At 38.2% G+C, this 21,440-nt stretch overlaps 1 protein-coding gene across 21 annotated transcripts in view; it reads right to left on the bottom strand.

Annotated features, from left to right (window-relative positions):
• elna (elastin a) overlaps nt 1-21,239 on the bottom strand; it is a 62,538-nt gene extending 41,299 nt beyond the window's left edge. For 9 of the 21 annotated variants that reach the window (XR_004948909.1, XM_036214845.1, XM_036214847.1 and 6 more), the window contains exons 1-5: nt 20,004-21,236; nt 9,351-9,419; nt 8,650-8,688; nt 7,819-7,917; nt 7,200-7,226 (exon numbers count right to left, since the gene is read on the bottom strand). Coding sequence is in view for 20 of the 21 variants with exons in the window: in XM_036214845.1 (XP_036070738.1) it covers nt 7,200-7,226; nt 7,819-7,917; nt 8,650-8,688; nt 9,351-9,419; nt 20,004-20,079 (310 nt within the window). In the remaining variant the exon portion in view is untranslated. Of the gene's footprint in view, nt 1-7,199; nt 7,227-7,818; nt 7,918-8,649; nt 8,689-9,350; nt 9,420-20,003 lie in introns of all 21 variants that reach the window. The other 12 variants (XM_036214833.1, XM_036214844.1, XM_024277365.2 and 9 more) reach the window with 4 other exon arrangements.
• Between the last annotated feature and the right edge of the window lie 201 nt (nt 21,240-21,440).

Genomic DNA, 21,440 nt, shown 5'->3' with positions numbered 1-21,440 from the left:
ACAGAAATGTTTCTATCACCACATAAACAGCACTTGGGCCGGGACGCCAGATGGACGAGGGGAGCAGTCTGTGCTCCAGATCTGCTGGGAAACAGAGCAAGGGGGGAGAAGCTGCATGCCAGGCGAGTTCATCAACAGAGAACATGAACAAAAATGTAAAAAAAAAAAAAAAAAAGAAAGAAAGAATAGCTGGCAGCAAAGCCAAAATGTCTTGGAGCAGGCTGGTGAAAAGCTGTAAAAGCAAAGTTAAGGCAGTGGGAGAAAACGCAGCTCTTGAAGAACTGTAATGCGAAGTATGCGTAACTGATTGGACGCTAATAAATACGATTCAAGATGCCGCCTTATCTCACTTTACCCTGATACCAATTTCCTGAAATGAATGAGCGAGAGTGTTAAAGGTGGTAAAAACATAAACAGATGACATAGCTGAGAAAGAATTGTAGAAGACTGAAAGGAACTTTTCTCAAGCTGTGTGTGTGTGAGGGGTACTCTTATGAAACAGTCTTGAGTTCATCATTACAAAAGCTTCTCGAGGAGCATTAGGTCAAATTAGTGAGACTAAGTGGATAAAAAACATCAGTTTGACTGAAGACTTGGTCCCATTGAGGTAAAAGACAAAACCCATGTGGCTTAGGCCTCGTTTCCACTGAGCGGTCCGGTAAGGAGTAGTACAGGACATATCAGTTAATTCTGGTGAGCGTTTCCACTCAGTTAAGCCTCGCTTCCACTGAGTGGTTTGTTTCACGGTCTATGCATGGTGTCGACTGCTAGCTTGTCATTGCGTCATTATGGAGGTTTTCCAGCAGCTCAGCTTTATCTTGCTTTACGTCTGGTACATCGTGTATAACAGGATTTTAACATCGTTTGAAAGACTTCTGCAGGCAGCTATTATACCGCCGTAATTTCATGAATTGTTGGTGGACGACACAAGCCTGAAACTGGTGTGACAGAGGGACAATTCAAAACAGAACATGACCAAGAACTATAACATAACTGACAAAAACCAAGCTAAAGTCCACAAGCCTCACAGTTCATCTCCTAAAAGGGCAGATCCCAGATGCCCAAAAACAAATCACTAGGTAGGAAGAGACACAGGGAAGAAAAAAAAGTTTGGGTTCCTGCAGCTTAACAGATGTCACCAGTGACTTGGAAAACCCCTCCGCAGGGACGGACATTTAGGGAAGCAGTCCCGACGACTCTCCCCAGGTAAGGGGAACATGAAGGGGAGCAGCCTCGGCGGCCCTCCAAAGATACATGCAGCATGGCCAAGGGGGATGAACGGTGGCTATCTTCGGAGGCAGGGTACATGAAGTGTGGTCCGGGAGACCCTCCACAAGAACAAGACATGGAACATGAAGCTTGGCCCCAGTGACCCTCCTTAGGAAGAGGCACATGATGAGGGGCAGTCCTGGTGACCCTCCACAGGAATAGGAAGATTGAAGGGTGGCCCCGACAGTCCCCCTTAGGAACTGATTTGGTGAAGATGGCATGACGTGACATGACTTGAATAAGACTGCAGGAAATCCCCTTAGGGCTATATTGGTGCTTTCTAATGTTGTCATCCCTTTGTGCCAATCAACGGGTGGCTACAGCGGCTCCAACTCAAATGCAGCGTTCCACTTTTCAATAAAACAGATGGGGGGGCCCCCAAGAGGGTCGGAACTGTTAAATGGGTTAAATGGAAAAGATCAAAAATCGAACCATACCAGATTTCTCAGTGGAAACGAGGCTTTAAAGACCCACTCCAATAAAAATTGTGTCTTTAACATGCTCTTGTAGCATTTTTCTAAATTAATGGAGGATATGTATCAATTATAACTGTGTTTCTGAGTGTTTCTTTATTCAATATATGATGTTTTAAGAGCAGATGAAAACTGGATATTTGAAAAAAGCTAATTTATGACATTATAAATGAAATTGGCTTCTTTGCTACAATTCTGATGCATCCATTTGCAGACAAATAGATCCCTTAACATCTTCAACTTCATCATCTGATCTGCCATCTAACTCCAAACTGTATGGCTAGATAGCTTTTTTTTTCTTTCTTTTTTTGCTAATGTTAGCTTGTTCGCGAGGTGCTATAAGCTAGCAGAGGAAAGTGTAAACAAAAGGATTTTTTACAGCTTACTTATGCACCAACAGTTCTGTTCACAAACCCGAATCAAATTTCTAATGAGTTCCTGCAGCTTTGCCGAAAATATGTTTAAAAAAAAAAAAAAAAAAAAAACTGCAGTATTTTTGATTTGGGCCAAAAAAACTCATAATCATAACTAAAAAAAATTAAGCATTAGAAACGATTTTACAATAGATAAATGTAGTCGGAAGGGAACTTTAAGCAAGTCACAATTTGTATAAACATTCTCTACTCGGTAAGGCTTGAAATATCATACATATGGAGATGAAGACATATTTACATATGCTTGGGCTCGTGTACATTCCTGTACAGATGCTTCCAGTCTCTGGCAGCTCAGAGGACAGGTCTGCATGCAGTAATGAAAAGCACATGTGCTCCAGAAGACTAAACCTCCACCAAACTCCTCTTTCTCATCTTCCCTTTAATCTATCTGTTCCTTTCTTTCAGCAGGCCATCTAAGCATGTGAGGCTGTGTGCTAATGGTTGTGTGAGCAGACGAGCGGAGGGCGGTGTGTGCTTTTGACATCTGGCATGCTCACAAACATGGTTAGCTCCTCTGCTCCTCACTGCTTCTCACTGTCTCCTCCAGCTGTGTCCATCATTTTTTCACCTTTCTCTCTTCAGTCGGTTCTCCATACAATATTGATCATGTTAGCTTGAAAGTTCTGAAGATGGACCCAAAAAATTAGGTGTGCCATTTAGAAATGCGTTTAAAATTGTTGAATTAAAAACACCAAACTTAGATTCTTAAGGGGGTAGTCGGAAAATTAGTGGTCCAATCTTCACCTACACCACTGTACCGTCCACATTTTGTTTAGTCTAAGAAAAAAAATATTTGTTTTCTGTTCTACTTTAAAAATGAACAAACGTGAGGAGTTTTCAAATTCATCCCTACACTCTGTTGTTCACTTATCCACAGCAAATGCAGCGTAATACAAAAGCTCATGAAACGCTCAGCAATAAATCTAACTTTAATTAAGTTTTTAGGTCATTGTGGAGCCAGGGGGTTTTGGTTCATTGAATGTTAAGAAGAACAGTCACACAATACATGTCCTTCTTTCCTTTTTGGCTGGTTGGTAACCGGCAGAAAAAGAACCCCTTTCTATTCACCTGCAGCGATATTCATGAAATGAAAACTGCTCAGAGAGCTTCTGTCACTCCAAAAGATGTCCTGTTGTGGTTTTAAGCTTGAGAGTAAGTTAGAAAACTTCTCAGAGGTGGTGGAAATAAAGGAGGAGAGGTTGTTTCTGTTGCTACGATTGATGCATCAAGACTGAGCTGGAACAAGGATTTATAAGAGCTCTCAGAGACAATAGTTAAAAAAAATAATACCAGGAATTGTTTTTTTTTTCCAACTGATGAACATGATTCGTTTGAGATTCTAAAACACAGTGAATATTTACAATTGTTAACTTTTTAACAGACAAATGTATCAATACTAGCTAAAGTTATATTTCGTCATTCTTTTTCTAACTATTTTTGATGTTGAATCAAATCAAATCAAACCAAATCAAATGGAATCAAATCAAATCAAACAAAACGAAATTACATTAAATTAAATTAAATCGAACAGAATTGATTGGAATATAATTGAACCAAATCAAATCAAATCAAACTAAAACAAAACAAATCAAACAAAACCAACTTGAATTGAATTGAACCGAACAGAATTGAATGGAATCTAATCAATCAAATCGATTCGAATCAAATCAAATCAAATCAATCTAAATCAAATAAAACACAACCAAATCAAATAAAATAAAACTAAATCAAATCAAATCAAAACAATTTGAATCAAATCAATGTCAGTCTATTATTTGTTGGCCCATGATGGACTGGTGAACTCTAAGGTTGTCTTTACCTGACAGTGACTGGTAGTCTTCAGCAACACCTTGACCCCGAACAGAACTAAACGAGTATCCAAAAACATGGATGGAAGAATTTGTTTTTGACTTTAGGCTTCGTCATTTATCATCATTACAGGATATTTTGTTGAAGTTCAATCAAACAAACCATTACTGTTGTATTTTGCCAAATATCTCATTGTCGTGATCATTTCCATCTCTACATCGCTGTGGGATTTGATTATGTAGGGCGGGAGATATGAGAGCATGTCAAACCAGCTCAACCACAAACATGATCATTTCATGATCTAATCTGTGACATTTTAAAAATTCATTTTTGTTAAGTTCTTTGTGTCTTAATAACGTTTTGCATTGATCGCCTTTATGAACCTTTTCTTCCTAAATAGTATTTCTAATAGGGGTGTAATGATTCATTTTAACAATGATTTGATTCGTAATATCATTTTTTGGTTGATGATTTGAGTCACAGTTGATATTGATGCATTTCAAAATGTAACTGTAATGATGGATTGATCTTTTTTTTGCCATGTCTCGTGTGTGTTGTCCACTGTGCTGACATTTGGTCCTCTTTACATTGTAGTAAAATAAACCTACTGTATTTCAATACAAATGGTATTTTCCAAAACTGATTATTGATTTATCTAATTTTGAAACTATTTAGATTTGATTCTGCCAGATTGATCTGATTGGATAAACTGCTCATTAATCGATTAATTGTTACACTCCTACTATAAGAAAACCTTTAAAAGATAAAAATCAAGGAGTTCTTTGTCATTTTATCACTGTTTTTTTTAAAATTTAATGTTATCACTGATGCTCACTCCCTTTGGTAGTGCTGCTAACTATCCGATTACTTTCCATTTGGTGGCAAACTTAAAAAACTGTACACTCGGAATGACAAAATATGTGAAAAGAAAAAAAAACACTCAAAATTTCCCCTTTTTATCCCAAACTGTACAACATAGCAAAGAGGAATCCTGTTTTAATAATATTAAAGGACCTTAATGATGGCTATCAATGAGAAACAAAGTGTCAGTCTCTGACAGCTAATATTCAATTTTCAGTTTTAAAAGCTGTTTTCAGATTTTAAAAGTCTAAAAAAAATGAAAGATAACTTATCTGTTTTTTTCCCTTCGTAGAAGAGTTTGGCACGGATAGAGTAAACAAATTCTTAGCATCTCCCATCTAAGTACGTTCCTGCTCATATGGAACAGGGAATAAAAAACACCCCAACAGCACATCCAGAACCCATGTGTCACGGAGACATGAAACAGGCCTGACAGTGACCAGAGGGCAGAATGTAACAGGCAGGTTTTGGCAATGGCTGTCGAGTCCACCTTCGCTTGAGGCAGAACAGGAAACGAATTGCTGTTCAACAGCTGTTGGTAAGAACCAACTTCCTTTTTTTCACCTTTCAGTGCGTTGTCAAAACCGTACGATGAGAGACGTCATGATTACTGCAACACGGAGGCCTGCGCTTCACTTCACTTCACTGCAGTGATCAGTTCTGTTCCCCATTACTGCACAGGCAAGGTGCACGTGAGGAATGCAATGTTACTGCAAGACAAAACAATGACTCACAACGTTTGCGTGAACGAAGAATCACTGTTTGCATTTGCGTGTACACGGAAGAAAAGCTTCAGATAGACGAGAGGGCAGCGGCTTTCCATGTGCTCCTATATTTCATCTTACGAGCTCTTTGCAGCACGAGCCAAACACTGATGGGATGGATTCAACCTGCTACTCTGTTATTTCTCGAGGATGTCATGCTTATAAAGTATACAAAGTCATCTCATCCAAATAGGAAATACTTCATGTAATTTTCATCTGACAGAATGGAAAAAATGCCACAGATGGAAACTTACTCTCAAGGTTTACTGAAAGCCTTACAACTGCTTTGGGACCGAAGCCTTGTGTATAATTTAAACATGTATAGTTTGAACGTGTATTTTTTTCATAAAAATGGAACTAGGGCTGAGAAGTATTTATTAAAAAGAAAGAAACATATCCAAGCTTTTATGTCATTTGTTTAGATTTTACTAAGTCACAAGCACCCACCGAAGGAAGGAGGGAAGTGACTGGATTTTCTCAAGGAATGTTCAGGTTTTTCCTGCCAAAGCAAACTTCCACACAGTCCTGGACATGTTGAAAAGGATCCTCTGGTAAGTTTTGTTGGAGGGTGTGGCAGTGGAAGGGAACCTGCTCCGTGTTATCAGGACCAAATGGATTGCTTGGCTCCTTATCTTTATAAACACAGAGAGGCAGGTTAAGATGCTATCAGCTGTGCTTAAGGAAATTTCACTATAGCCGCATGCTTCTAGAGCATCAATGGGGCACACTAGAATGCAGCAAAAGAAAATATTTACCGTACAGTATCGGGGAGAATGTCCACAGTGGATTTCACTGGGAAGTTTCCATATATTGTAAGGGTGTAACATTGCAATAACATTAATCAGTGCTTCGGCACCATTGTTGGATCGCTGTTTGGCAATCATCACTCATTAACAGCCTAACACAGTAGAGGTGAAGGAGTGGTGGCATCTCGGATGGGCAGTCGGGGCCCACACACATGCGAGGCCGGTGTATAGCAGAAAAACACGTCTGTCATAGGAAAGAAACTTGGTGACAACCTCTCAAAAGGTCAGTGCTCTGCCTCCTGATTGTGTGGGAACACCGAGGAGTCTATATGTTGGCCCTCTTAACCCACCCGTTAACAAAACACCACGTTTCCTTCCTTGAGTTTTTCCAGCACCAGAGGAGCTTTGTATGTTGTAGAACTCCTATGAGCCTTTTTTTAATCAAAACTTTGGAGTGACAGTTATTTTTTCCTGTTTTTATAAAGAAAAATGTTTGATTTCTAATTTTTGGAAGGTGCGTTCGTCCGTCCATCCATCCATCCATCCATTCGAGAGAATAGGAATAAACTTTCCATCAAACTCATCTTGACATGTGGCCTTTGACCTTACAACATGCATTAAACTCGTTTAGATAGGTGCCCCGTCCTCAACCCCATCCCCCTCAAGATGACGTAATAACTTTGAACAAAATGTAACATTTTTATAAGATTGTTACGTCATCTAGAGGGGTGGGGTAGGGGGCGGGGCACCTGTCAAAACGAGTTTGATGGAAAATATATTCCTATTCTCTCTTCTATCCATTCATCCATCCATCCATCAGAAAGAAAGATATGTTCGACTTACCCGGCTTAGGGGCTTTTCCACCTTGCCCTGGAGGATTGAGTAAAGACAGTGAGTGAGGCTTTCGAAGAGTTGTTACAGATATGTTCCTTCCATAAAAGTTTAAATGTTTGACTTTCATCAAGGAAGCCAGTGTTAGAATGTGAAAACTGAGAAGTGAATCCTAAGCATCAATGCTAACAGGTTTCTTTAAAGTCTTACTTTATTTATTCTATTGTAAAATTTTTCCTAATAGTTTTTAAATTATTAAATTATAATTATGTCGTTTTTAGCTAAAAAAAATAAAAGTAAATAATTTTTAAGTCATATTTTCTACAGAGCAGAAGTAGCTCATTAAAAAGTTGCCTCTGAGTTGTGGGCAAAAGCTAGCTTCGTAATTTCCCATCAGTCCTTTGTTTACACTCTCTTCCGCTAGCTTATAGCATCTTACAAGTCCAAGCTAACATTAGCCTAGTCAAAATACTCACTAAACTTAGATTTAATCTTTAATTATTTTATCTATGTCTTCCATCATGAGAAAAAATGTTACAAGAATATGTTAAAAATTCAGAGGGAGTCTTTAAAGAGAGTAGTATGAGTCAAAGAAAATTTAATTATAGTTATTTGTTTTCTGGATTCATACCTGTTGGCAGTCCTCCAATACCAAGTCCTCCTGGCCCAACACCTCTTGGCACCAAACCACCACCGCCTAAACCTTGACCTCCAGGTCCATAACCTCCAACTGTTAATGTCAAACAGAGACATCCTTGATATCAACATAGATCAAGCCTACTGAACTATATGGATGATCTACACAACAAAAACAAACAAAGCATTAATTTGAGCTTATCATTTATAAACCATTTGTAGTGCTATACTAGTATTAATTTGATTGCATAAATGACAAAAAGTCTTAAATAAAAGCACAAAGTGCTAAATAATAAACCTGTCATTGTTCTAAAGTCTTCCCACCATTCTTCCTGCTGCCATGACGTGAACACTCTGAGCTTTAAAATGGAGCACAGGGTCAAACTTGTTCAGCAAATGAGGACTACATCCATGCCAGGATCCGGCACGGTGCCCGGCTGCTAAAGTGTTCTGAGCTGCAGGGCTGAGAGCGTCTGCTGTGGAAGTGTGAAGTGACAAATGCCAGCCGGAATACCTGCAGCTGTGCGTTATGCCCACCAGAACAAATGAGCGCTCGGAAAATAAAATACGAGGAATCCACACTGTTGTCATGAGTGACAAACCACTGTGAGAGGAAAACTTTATGCTGAAAAACATTTTTTTTTTTTTTTTTTTACAGTTCACCATCTAATGTCAAATTAGCATCGCATATGTAGAAACCTGATTTTTGTGTGTGTTTCATATTCAAATTGTCAGCAAAAGTTAACCGATTCATAACAAAACCAGAAATGATTTAAAAAAATAACATTAGAGGAAAAATCATGAATGTCAATAATTATTCACTCACCTGGAGCTTTAGCTGGTTTGTAACCTCCTCCAGCAGACCCTGGTTAAATGACAGTGACAGATTATTCCTTTTCTGCTATGTGATGGACAGCGTGAGCTCAGCGGTTTCAGTCTGCAGGGTCACTTTTTACTTATATTGTGGTCATTTTGTTTCATATCATGAAGAATTTAAGACCCTCTGTGATTCTTAGCTTACATTTAATGTTAAAAATATATATAATTTGGTGTGTCTACCCTTAACAAAAATACCTTTACTTCAAGTATATGTTTTAAAGTATTCTTAAGTTTCTTAAGTTTATTCTAAGTTTATGAAAGTACACTTTGAAGTATATATTTTAATGTAGCTTTTAAGGTTTGTTTTTAGTTTTAAAGTAATAAACTTTTACTGATTAGTGTATTACAATATTTTTTTAATAAACTGGAAATATCCCAAGAATACATCTACTCCACTTTTAATGCCTTACATTCAGCATTATAATATTTAATAGAATTTGAAAATATTTGTGTTCATGTTGATGTAAACTGAGTGCAAAAATTTGGTTTGAGTGATTTTTAGGAAACCATATGATCACAACTTTTTGTGACCCATCTTCAATTCTTTGATTTAAGTACGCTAGTTTTATTTGGTTGCTATGGTAAAGACAAGGACTTTCAATTGTTTCTTTAATGATGTGCCTTCAGTGGCTCAGTGGACTCTGTTACCTGGGAAAAATCCAGTTCCTGGTCCGGTACCTCCTGGTCCAAGTCCAGCCCCGGGTGGTATGTATACACCTTGGAGACGAAAGAAAAGGCAAAAGACGTGAGGGTCATAGCATTCTATCATGGAGTTAACACAGAAAACTTCATTTTTTTATAGCAAAACTTTATTTTTGGGACATTTTCAAATATTTTGAGTCATTGTGATCACTTTGCAGCGTTGATGGAGATCACAAAAACATGAGAGTGACAAAAAGCTAAATATCTTAGATGAATAAATAGATATTTATAACTCCCACTTGTATCCACCAGCTTCCCTTTTGTTGCCTGACTCCAAGTATAAAAAACTCCTGAGAAAATCATGCTGGATCTCCAAACAATAAAGATTGTCAAGGTGAGCCCACCAATGTAAGGATAACAATAAAACTCCCCAAAAGTAAGAAAAAAAATGATTGCAGTTGTTCTGACAGCTTCATTCAGTAGGACTGGGGAAGGTAAGACCATAATTAGAGAATGCTATTTTTTAAGAGGAAAATCTGGTTCATATCACAGAAACACAATGCAATTGAGAGACCAAACTTTCAGGACCACAGTGATTATGTTTAATGTTTCTTACATGTGTTGGGAGGCCAATTAATTGAAAGCATATGTCAAAGGCGTGCACTTGTTTGTTATAGAACGCTGGGCTCAGTTGTGTTCACGGAGTGTGGCCATCAGGGGAGAAGAGCTCAACACGGCATCACTGTCCTGCAGTGACTGCAGGAACGCTCATGACACTTGTAGCTCCAGAAAAGCAGGAAAGAGAGTAAATCTGTATTGCTTGTAGAGATTCCTGGCAAACTGAACAAGGCTTTTTCACTGATGAGCTGTGAAATGACTGTTGGGTTTCCCCTACATAAAATAGGGGGAGTACTTTAGGCCACAGAGGTGAAGAAAATGATTCTTTGTGTCAGTCATTTAAATTACAAAATTCCTGAAACGAAAGAGTCCTTTGGGATTAGACGTAAAAATGGGAAAACTGCAAGGAGGTCAGATCATCTCGCATGCTGTGCTGCTGAAGCTATCAGTGCTGATACGAGTTTTGTGTGACAGTGAGGATGACAGATGGTCCAAGAACAGGCTTAACATCTGATGGTGAAAACAGTTACTCAAAGTAGTCAGTAAATACTTTTAAAAGAGTCACTCCAATGAAAATTGGGTTTTTGGTGTTTATAACATGTTCTTGTAGCATTTTTCTCATGATGGAGGACAAAAATAAAAAACATATGATTAGAATTGCATTTCTTAGTGTTGATTTTTTTAAATCAGGATGAATCAGGAGCAGATTTAAAACCAAAAACTCTCAGTATTAATGGGCGATCCAGTTCTGAAGCATCCACTTGTCGACAATGGTCAAATCTGAATTCATGCCCTAGTTTGGGCATTTGAAGGGAAAGGGGAGTCTGAAATAGTGTTTTTAAGGGTACTTCTGTATCTCACTGTCAGTAGGGCGAGACGTGTGGCACTGTGCCGCGGAAAAGAAAAACGCTTTAGGTGTGCTCTGAAGCACAGAAGTTTATACTTAAATGTACGTAATGACTTATTGTTTCTGTATGACCTTTTTAAAGTTATAAAACCAAAGTTGTAAGGTATTTCCGACCACTGGCAGCTCTGCACTAACCTAGCTGATCGACGATTACTGATGACATCATCAAGTGGGAGTGACGTCTGAAGTAGAAGACACTTTTGCCCGATCCAAATTTTTTCCTTTTTCTCTTCCCCAACATTTTCCCCTCCAAACTGAGTTATCGTAAAATAGTATCTCTGATTTTGAACGTGACTTTCGCTCGATGACTTCACCATCTTCACTAGCATAGAAGAATTTGGAATCTGGCAAATAGATTCTTTAATGTCATAGTTTTCCTTGTCTGAGCTGGTTTCTGAAAACTGTACTGCAGGATTGCTCTGATATTGCAAGTTGTTCTTTTTTGTTATGTGAATGTTATTTTGGGGTTGTGACGAGCTGCAAGCTAGCGGGAGAGAGGGCAGGCAAAGGGATGATGGGATATAAGCGGAGGCTTACTTCTGCACTAATAGTCCCGCCCACAACTTAGAGGGGAATTTCTGATGAACTCCTTCGCTTTACACAAACGTTGTCCCCAAACACAACAGTTTTTTTTCGTTTTGGCTAAAAGCAGCATCAATCAAAAGATTTTAAGACGTTTTGGGAAAGAATTAACTTAAAGCTAATGTGATCAAATCAAGAATATTCTTTTTTCACTAAATATTTTCAGTTAAAATAAATTAAAAGTTGTGAGGACCTAAATTGTTTGGTTTTCTTTCATTTGTTGTAACCATGAAACTCCTGTAAGCTCATACAAAGTGATAAGAGTGCTGGTCATTCCAGTGACTCTGCACCTCATTATCAAACACCCAAGACAATGCATGTGACATCTGAGAGCATGTGCTCCTGAAAGTCTGACACTTTTTCCATGCCAATAGTTCGGACACATAAATCACAGCTGCAGGCACCACAAGTACAGGACAATTGTTCCTGATACTGCTCGCTCGATTTACAATCAAAGGAAGGATTTCCTGTCTCGGCAGGCAAGTGTAAAAGTGAGTTTGCTCCACTTTTCCTATTGCTCAGAATCCCCTCATTTTACAACAGATTTTTGTCTTTCTTTTTTTTTTTGCGGAGTGCAAAGAGTTCATCCAAGAGCGGTACAAACTGACCTTTGCCAAAAGGCCTGACCTGCTTTAGTAAAGTGAATGTTTTTCATGATCCTCATAATTTAAGTCATCTTCATGCACTTACACTCCTCGAGAATCCAGACGAGTCATGAGACTGAACTGAAAAATCTGAAAGAATGAATTACCGGGCTGAAGGGATCATTCGAGGCTGAATCTCTTTTGCAGGAAACTTTTTACCTATTTTTTTAAGGGAATTTGATTAGGTATAGCAAATATAAAACCCTTGTAGTGAAGTTAAAAACATCTGTGGCTGTTTACTGTAATTGATCTAATTTCATCAAAGGCAAGAATTTCAGATCCAGTTGTTTGTAGGTCTGCCTAAGAAATGTTCTTTCCTCTGAGTAACAGATTATGCAACTAGTTTGAGACCAATTTGGACTTCACAAAGCTATTAGAATCAACATGTTTCCAGCAGAAAAAAAGAAATCTGATGCATTGATTGTCCTTAAAACCTGCAGTGTCTTTGCACTAGATCCTTCAGATGTAATTGAGTGATGAAGTCCTGCAGGTCATCTACAGTTTAGCACAATATGAGTAAAACCATTGCAACATCTACTGAAAGCGCTTAGTAGTAACTACAAACATCTATTGAGCTATATTCAAATGCATACATGTATTTACAGCTATGAATTGATGCTACATTTAGGTCATTTTAGAGCCAAAGTGATTTGTCACATATTTGTGACAACAGGATTAAACTGCTTTTAGCCAAAATCAAAAACCTGTGTCGTTTTCTAGGACATAGTTTCTGCAGAGCAGCATTAGTTCAGCAGAAATTCATCTCTGAGTTGTCGTTGATATGAAGTAACCCTCCCATTCCCTCCCCATTGCATCTGTTTACACTCTTCCCCCACTAGCTTACAGCCCCTCACACCCCTAACCTAACATTACCAGTGGAACAAAAATGTCGGGAAACATTGGAGTTATCCAGTGGTACAGTTCTGAGCCATGGATCTATTTGTCTGCAAGTGGATGCTTTAGAATTTGTTTTTTGTGTAACAAACACAACCTTTTTCTAATAGCATTTTTTCATCTGCCCCTGATTCACAGACACTCAGAAATGCAATTTTAAGCTTAAGTTATTGTATATATGTTCTCCATCATGAGAAAAATGCCACAAGCTGGAATTTTCTATTTTGCTTTTACCCACAAGCTCCACCCCAACATGAGATTTCATGTATGATTTCTAAAAGTAAAAAATACACTTTTAATATGTTAAGAAAAGCTTTTAAAACTTAGAGCTGCAGCACACTTCCAAATGATTTGAAGAAGGATTGTCATGTAAGCATGTCTAACTTGAACAAATTCTCCATTGTTCAATGTGCAGTGAAACCAGGCGTGAATTCAACATTTTATAAGTACGATAAAATTAAAAAGTTGTTTAAATCCTTTTAGAATTCTCCCAATCTTTGTCAGATGGTCAGAACTATTAAGTTCTAAAGATTCTTCAAATTTTCTAGCAAATGACAAAAAGGAAAGACGATCTCATCATGAAGCCGAGTACAAAAACAATAGAAGTTATTAGAGAAATAGGTTTATTCAATATTTTTTCAGTGTAATTAAAGTTCCCAAAAGTAACAGGGAAATTTCTGGTATTCAAAGGCTGGAATTTTCATTTTGGTGTTTAGTAGGCTTACATGAAAATCCCTTTCTCACACAGCATGTGGTCATCCAAGTGTTTTGGCTTCTCCACTTCTCATTGTTTTGAATTTCATTACAATGATGTAGTTTAGCAAACTTAGACAAACAAAAAGAGAGAACTCAGTTCAAGTTCTGTTTTTTAGCGAGGTAATGAAAAGTAAGTTTTTCACATAAGCCTAAAATAATAACAAAAAAATACTCATACCAATTAGATTTTAACACAATCCCAGAGGAATATTTAAAGGCGTTTTTGTGATCACTGTATGATGGATACATTTGGAAATTGAAAGTCAGATGTTAATTTTTTTATGCATCAAACCAAAGCCAAGTGACAGAATTTTTCCTCCTGTTTTCCCCCATATTCACAGCGGTTTTTACAACTTTTCTCTAAAGCGCTGAGTTTTACTTCAGCCACAACGAGCTGGTGAGTAATGACATTTCTGCATGTACTGCGGTTTTTAGAAAATTCTCTCTTGGAAACATTTAACAATTAGCTTTACATTTGTGGACAAACTTACGTGAAAGCATAATAACACTTTGTCTGAAACACATGTGGCTTACAGAAAACAAGCAGATTATTTCATGTTCTCAGATCACACAATATAATACTAGATTACATCAGACACCTCACTGTTCTGTAGCACCAATCCTATTATTTTTTACGCACCATCCATCCATCTCAACCTGCTGAATCCCTGGGTTGCCAGATCCTGTTAGGTACACCCTCAACAGGTCATCAGTCTGTTGCGGGGCTAAACAATAACACACATTCACACCAAGGGGCAATTTAGGGTCAACAATTAACCTATGAAAAGGTGTGTTTGCATACATGCAGAAAAAGAACATGCAAACTCCACTCAGAAAGGGTGACAATGATTTAAACAAACAAGACAAAATCATTTACACTTTTTGCCAGTTATTTAGCTTCTATATGACACAAAGGGTATGTTTGAATTTCCTTCAATGTGCGGCACTATATAGTGCACTATACAGTACGTTCACCATTTTATAATGCTGTCCGAATCTACAATTTCAAAAATGAGTGCCCTGGAAATTTCCCAAAAGTCTTTGCAAAAAACCAGTGTGCATCGATGTTCATTATATTGGCAAATATAGACCACAATGCATTGCGGTAGAACAATTTTTACAAAAAAAAAAAAAAAAATGTGTTTAAATATTTTTTTTAACCATTTTTTGTTAAATAACCACATATTGCATCTAGTGTTTGTTTTCCAAATGTTCTGCTGTGGTAACACTTAATAGGAATTTAGAATTTTAAATGATATAGTCCAATCCTAGAGTTTCAAAAATGTTTATTTAATTTAATTTGAAGTATTTCTTAGGTCAATTTTTTTGGGGGAGAAATATTATTTTTATCAAAATGTCTGAGTTTTTATTCTATTTTAATATAATCTCAACATTTTGCTTTTGCCTTTTTTTTTATCTGGAAGCCAAAGTTATTATTTTCACCTGATTTATCTAATTTCCTGCTTCATATCGCTGTATTTTAGTTTCTCTCTGCTGATGTAGAACTATTTGAAATGGGAGGAATTTAGAAATATTATGAAACTCTTGTCCTTCTGATGTTGTTTCACTTGGAACAGACAGAAATCCTTGATAAATTGAAATAAAAAAAGTTGATTCCGTGAAAGTACTGATGACTCAGAGATGACTAAGGTATGCAGGGTTGTAGAAAACCATCAACAGTGTAAGATCCACGACTAAGAGATAGAAGAGCAAACAGGTTATATAAGGAGCTCAGAGATGGATTTATGCAATCATGACATCTTCTGGAACTGACTCACTCACAAGTAAAGTGTTCTTTGCTGTTTATCTGTTAGACTGGCTAAAGTTAAATCCGTCGGTCGACCACGAAACCTTCTAAAGTAAAAACTGATTAAATCGTGCTGACTCACTTGTGTCTGCCTCTGAGGAATTTGAGACTAAACTGATGAAAGGAGGTCCATCACAACTTCATTTTATTTCCTGTTTTAAATTAACTGAGAATTTTGTTTGCAAAAGACAAAACAGAAACTAAAGTTGGATCCCATTTTGTCACTTTGCTTGTAAATTTTGAAGTTCTTGGACGGCAGGAAAATAAAAGCCAGCTCAAGACGAGCGGCCTGCTGAGACTGTTGCCTCACAGCCTGGCGATGGCTGCCTGCATCAGGCTGTAATGAATCATCTCAGTTTATGTGTTTCTTACAGAGCATTTGGCACAAGCCGACTGCAGACCAAACACGACATGAGGACTAGAATAAGGTAAGACTTATAGTCATGCAGGCTGGGAGAGTGAGAGCTAAACAGAAACTGACATTTTTACCACCAACTGTGAGAAATGGCTACACAAATACTTATAGAGTAACTGCATCAGCTGAGTTCACGGTGGATAGTGCTTGTAAAAAAGGGGTTTGAATCTTTCAGCAACCAATCGTCTTAGAATTGGAACAGAATTCCAGAGTTATGGATGTTAAAGTCCCACTCCAACTATATGTTTTACTATTGTAAAAGTGTTCCCAGTGATCTTTTGACTTTGATAATGCTGTTTTTAGCCAAAATGTTAAGAATTGAGTCATTTCTAGGGCATGTTTTCTGCCGGAGTTCATCAGAAATTCACCTTAAAGTTGGGGAAGAAAGTAGACTTTTTCTTAAATGGTTTATGTACGGCTGATCCATCACAATTTGAATAAAGAAATAATCAGAAATGCAGTTTTAATTTAAAATTATTTTACATATGTCTTCCATTGTGAAAAAAAATGCTACAAGAACATGTTAAAAACACAATTTTCATTGGAGGGTCATTAAGGAAGTGAAGTTTGATGTTAAATATATGTCAAAATTTGCAACAATGAGAGTGTTTTTGCAAATGTTGACATAAATTAAAAGTTATAACTACTTATTGTCCCAAAAGTCAAGTTCCATGACAGGGGTTTGGGCCGCTGATGCACCTGCCACCCAAACCACAATGGCACTGGCCCCCTTTGAGCTCCCTTACAGGTGGTGGGCCAATGGGAGAGTGATCCCACATCATTTTTGAGGGCTGGACCAGACCAGGGCCCGTGGGACGAGCCCCACTCACCAGGCTCTTGCCTGCAAGCCTCAGCCCCACGCCTAGCTCCAGAGTGGAGGGGCCGAAATGAGCTTCCTCTGTCGGGTGGCTGGGCGCTCCCTTAGAGAAAGGGTGAGAAGCTCGGTCACCCGGAGAGAGCTTCTCCTCCACCATGAAAGGAGCCTGTTGGGGTGGCTCGAGCATCTGATTCGGATCCCTCCTGGATGCCACCCTGGAGAGGTTTTCCGGGTATGTCCCAGTGGGTGGAAGCCCCGGGGGAGATCTAGGACACGCTGGAGAGACAATGGCCCAATCCGAATACTTCTCTTCTCTTTAGCCATTCTCCCTTCCCATTCATTTATCCCTCCAAACGAAGAGTTGTGAAAAAAATAGTGTTCCATAATTTGGACATCACTTTGGTTTGATGACGTCACCAAAAATCGCCGGTCTGCTAGCGATAGCGTGGAGCTTCCAGTACTTAAATATACACATCAACATCGGTTTTCTAACTTTAAAAAGGTCATGCTTATATTTAGATTTGCATATAAATGTAAACGTCTGTGCTTCAGAGCATACCCACATAAAGAGAAGCACTTCTCAGCACAACGCACTTTGCCCTCACGACAGAGGACTTTGTATCCCTCCCACGACGGTCAGATTTAAGAAATAATTCCAGACAGGCTTGCACTAAAAATGCCCCTTCAAAAAAGGGGAACAACTCTCGGCTGGCCTGGGAACACCTCAGTGTCTGCTGCCCCTGTGACCCGGTGGATGGATGGATAATGGAACTATTTATTGTGAAATGAAGATAGCCAAAATACTGACAAAAATGGGACATTGGTTTCAAACTAGTTCTTAAAAATGTATCTGATTGATGAAAACCTGTTGGCTGTATTTTACTGTGTCCAACATGCCAGTAATCACTGCTCACTTTCATATAAAACATGGATTCATGAGGAATGACTGTTTCACATTACTGTACTACATTCAGTCAGTGTGTGAAACCCAGCAAATGCTGTTCAGGTGAGAGCAGAATGAAGTCATTCCACTTCCAAATTACACCAAGCTCGTCAACAAGTGAGCATGCTTTAGTGGAACCAGCACTGAAGAAGCTAAAAGAAATTCTTTTGTTCAAAGAAAACAACACATCTGGGTTCTGTTCTGTTAGCGGTTCAAATGGTCTTCTTCCTCAACCACAGAGTGCCGTTACTCATTTCCAGAGGCTGGATGCAATATTAATCCAATAATCTGCTCCGAGTCTTAATCTAACCTGAACAGGGATTAAAGCAAAAGAGGTGATTACAGCGTGGTACCAGCAGAGCTGGAACACACGGCTCGCCTGAAACCAGCCGGTTTCACTGGCAGCTGGGGGGCTGCTGCTCCTCATAATTAGTACTTGTGACAGTTTGCAATCCAATCTGCTCTGACTTCGTTTAACTTCAACTAAAGCTGAGCAAATTTCTGTGGCTTATGCTTTATATTTCTGACCCAACAGACTTCCAGGTGCTCAAAGGAAACCATCACGACCCATTTAGGTTTGTGCAGACTGACTGACCGGAACCCATAAATGTACTGAAACATGTCTGTCAATGTCAGAAACACAAGTACTGGCTTCTTTATAGTAACAAAATAGAAGGAATACTAGATCTTTTAACTGATTTAGCAATAAAAAGTAATACATTTACGCCCAAATGGATAAACTTCTATTAACATGCGGTTAAAAATGTGTTTATTTTACTAACAAAAACCTTCTCCACCTCCAAAAACTATTGAGGTCATTTGAATTCTCTCTACAGCCAACAAACATGCCGCCGTACCTGCACATAATCAGAGATTAGCAAAGGATGCGACACTTGTACAAACAAACTGCGATCCAGATGTTTTCTTTAGGAGCTTGACTCGTTTGTAGCTGTCAATGGAAAGCTTTCAAACAGCTCTGTGACGATCCAGAGGGCTGTTTCTGTGCAAAGGCTTTAAGCGGGTGTTAATGAGGTTCACGTTACTCACAGGTAATTTATCCTCGGACGATGACCAAAGGAGTTTTTTGGGGATTTAGGTGCATGCACACACACACAGATGGAACTGGTTCGAGAAATGTTTGATATCAATACATTCAGGGCTTAGGATCAAAGCAAGCAAGTGGTGAGACGTTGTTGCCTGGAGTTCTGCCTGCCTTACACACCTGAAAAATGTGGAGATGCAGGTGGCAAATTATATTCAGGAGAATAAATGAAAGTAGTCTTCAAAAAAGAGAGAAAAAGGGCAAAAAAGAGTGAGATTGTATCTGCATGAAACATTTATTGTAGCAATCTAGTAAAATAATCACAGCACTTTTGTATAAGACTCTAGAAAGCACGGCGGAACATACACAGCTGTGAATTTTGAGCAAATAATTCAATAAGAAATGGACTGGACGGCAGCATTTCCAGCCCCAGATGAAGAACATGTTTTCCATTTGGGGGTTCAGAAACTCAGAGGATCTCAGCCAAAACACAGACAGAGAACCAATCAAAGAATTGGAAAAAAAAAAAAAAAAAAAAAGAGGAGCAAAGGCAAACTGACTAGCTGAATGATAGTGGGAGGAAAAGCATGCTCACAGGCTCTCTGTATATCTCTCTGTCTGAAAAAGATAAGGCGTGACTTCAAACTGAACTGAGGCTAGCCCCTCCGTCTGAGCGCTGGTCAAACTTTTCAGAGTGACTTTCTTATCCAAGTTCATTAAATTTTTTTTTAAGTAATTGAGAAATTAGTTAAAAAGCATCACATTTTTATTGTTTTATTGCAAAATTTAAAGCCAATTACATGTAACAATGTCAAAAAAGTAACTTTTTATTATGGTTCAGCTGCACATCCAGTTGAACTCTGTAGTTCATTATACAGGCATGACTATCACGCAATTATGATTAAAACTACTTTAAAAAGGCTCATTGTGACCTATTTCCTCACTCTGATGCATAACTTTTAATATTTCTAAATACATTTTATACAATGCAAAAAATATATATTTTTAAAACATTTTATTTTTATTTTTTCAAATTTTATTCGCTTCAACTGCAAAAAAACATTTTTAACATAAATTGGCAGAATAAAAGCTGATGAAAGTGTTAAAAAATGAGTGAACAAACTAAAAAAGATTTAAATTCTGCAGAGGAAAGAGAAAAAACTTGCACCTGTTCCTCCATATGTGCGGAGGATGGAGGAGAGGTCACGGCCACGTTCACCTGAGGTCCACTTACCTCCTTGAAGAGAGGGCAGGATCAGTGCTGAGAGGAAGAGTCCACACAGGAGCACCAGAGTGTTTCTGTTAGCCATCTCACTCCAAAATGCACCACCCCTCTCCTGATCGGCTGCTTTTATTCTCCTCTGGCTAATTACCGCTTCACTGAGAGCGGCGGGGAAAGATAAAAGATACGGCGCTTGGCGTGATCATGAGAGGGCAGCGTCTCTTGTTCAGTGGATCACTTTGCTTTTCCCCCCTCTGAGTCTGGTGTTGCTGTTTTTATTCTGGTGACTCCTGCCAGCAGCAGAGATGTTGTTGCCAGTAAGAAAAGAGAGAGAGAGAAACACACACACACAGATCCCCTTCTCATCCAGCAGGAATTGAAATGTCTGCCAAGCATTTGCAGCATGGGATCTGCAGCATATTTATCTGTAACATCCGAAAAAGAGAGGGAAGAAGGGCCGATCCAGCCCGGACTGCTCACCGGATTTATGGCTGTAATGTTTTAGCTCATTAGTTTTCAACACCGGCAGGGACATTTTTTTTTGTTGTTTTTGGTTTTTTTGTGAGCGAACTAGAAAACTGTAATTAGAAGGAAAAGAAGACAACAAGTGCTGAAAGGTTTCCAGGAAACAACGGGGGATTACAATGTCAGTAATCTTAAGATAAAAACTGGAGAAGGAGGATGGAAGGAAAAGAAGTGGGTGAAATATTGACTGCTCTTAGTGACAGACAACATAGAACTCAACGGATTATTACTATAAAGCATGAAAAAATATATTGCATACAAAACGTTGACAACAGTTTCAATACCTTATATATGAAGCAAATTCCTTTGAACAATCTAACTTCTAAGTCAACCTTAAGGCAAGGTTCAAATTTAATTTAACAATTTCCTTTGAGTGTTTCAAATATCCAGTTATGGATATTTTTGTTTAAATAAACAGACACATTTTCAGGATGGTGTCATGATTTGCTTGATTAATTATTTTCTTTTGTTCTTATTTTGTCATTTACTTCTGTGAAGGCTGGCTTTAACTCCACCCACTCACCTGTGGATTATTTTAGTCAGATTTTATTTGAAGAACTTCACAGCTTAAAGCTGATCTGCTGAGGAACCTTAAAGGAAACAAGTTTCTGTCAAGCTTCATGCAGATTTTGAGTTGTGGCCATTTATGCTTTAGAGGTGTGGCTTCAGCTCAGGTCTGCTAGAAAGACTAGATTCCTGGACTTGAAGATCTACACATTAATGTGTCTTAAAAAAAAAGAAAAAAAGCTTGAGGTATATTAAAATTGATATATATTATTTTAAGCAATGATTTTCTTGTAACCTTTTACAAAAAACTAACATTTTATATTATTTCTAATATTTTTTTAGCTTGGCAATATCTTACAATATTTTCTCGATAACATTTGTTCAATTTTTTATTTCACATTTGCAAAAAAATTGAAA

The sequence above is a fragment of the Oryzias melastigma genome, linkage group LG13 (genome assembly GCF_002922805.2).
Source record: "Oryzias melastigma strain HK-1 linkage group LG13, ASM292280v2, whole genome shotgun sequence".
Lineage (NCBI taxonomy): Eukaryota > Metazoa > Chordata > Actinopteri > Beloniformes > Adrianichthyidae > Oryzias > Oryzias melastigma.
Note: the sequence above shows the minus strand (reverse complement) of the source record. Positions and strands in the feature narration are given on the sequence as shown.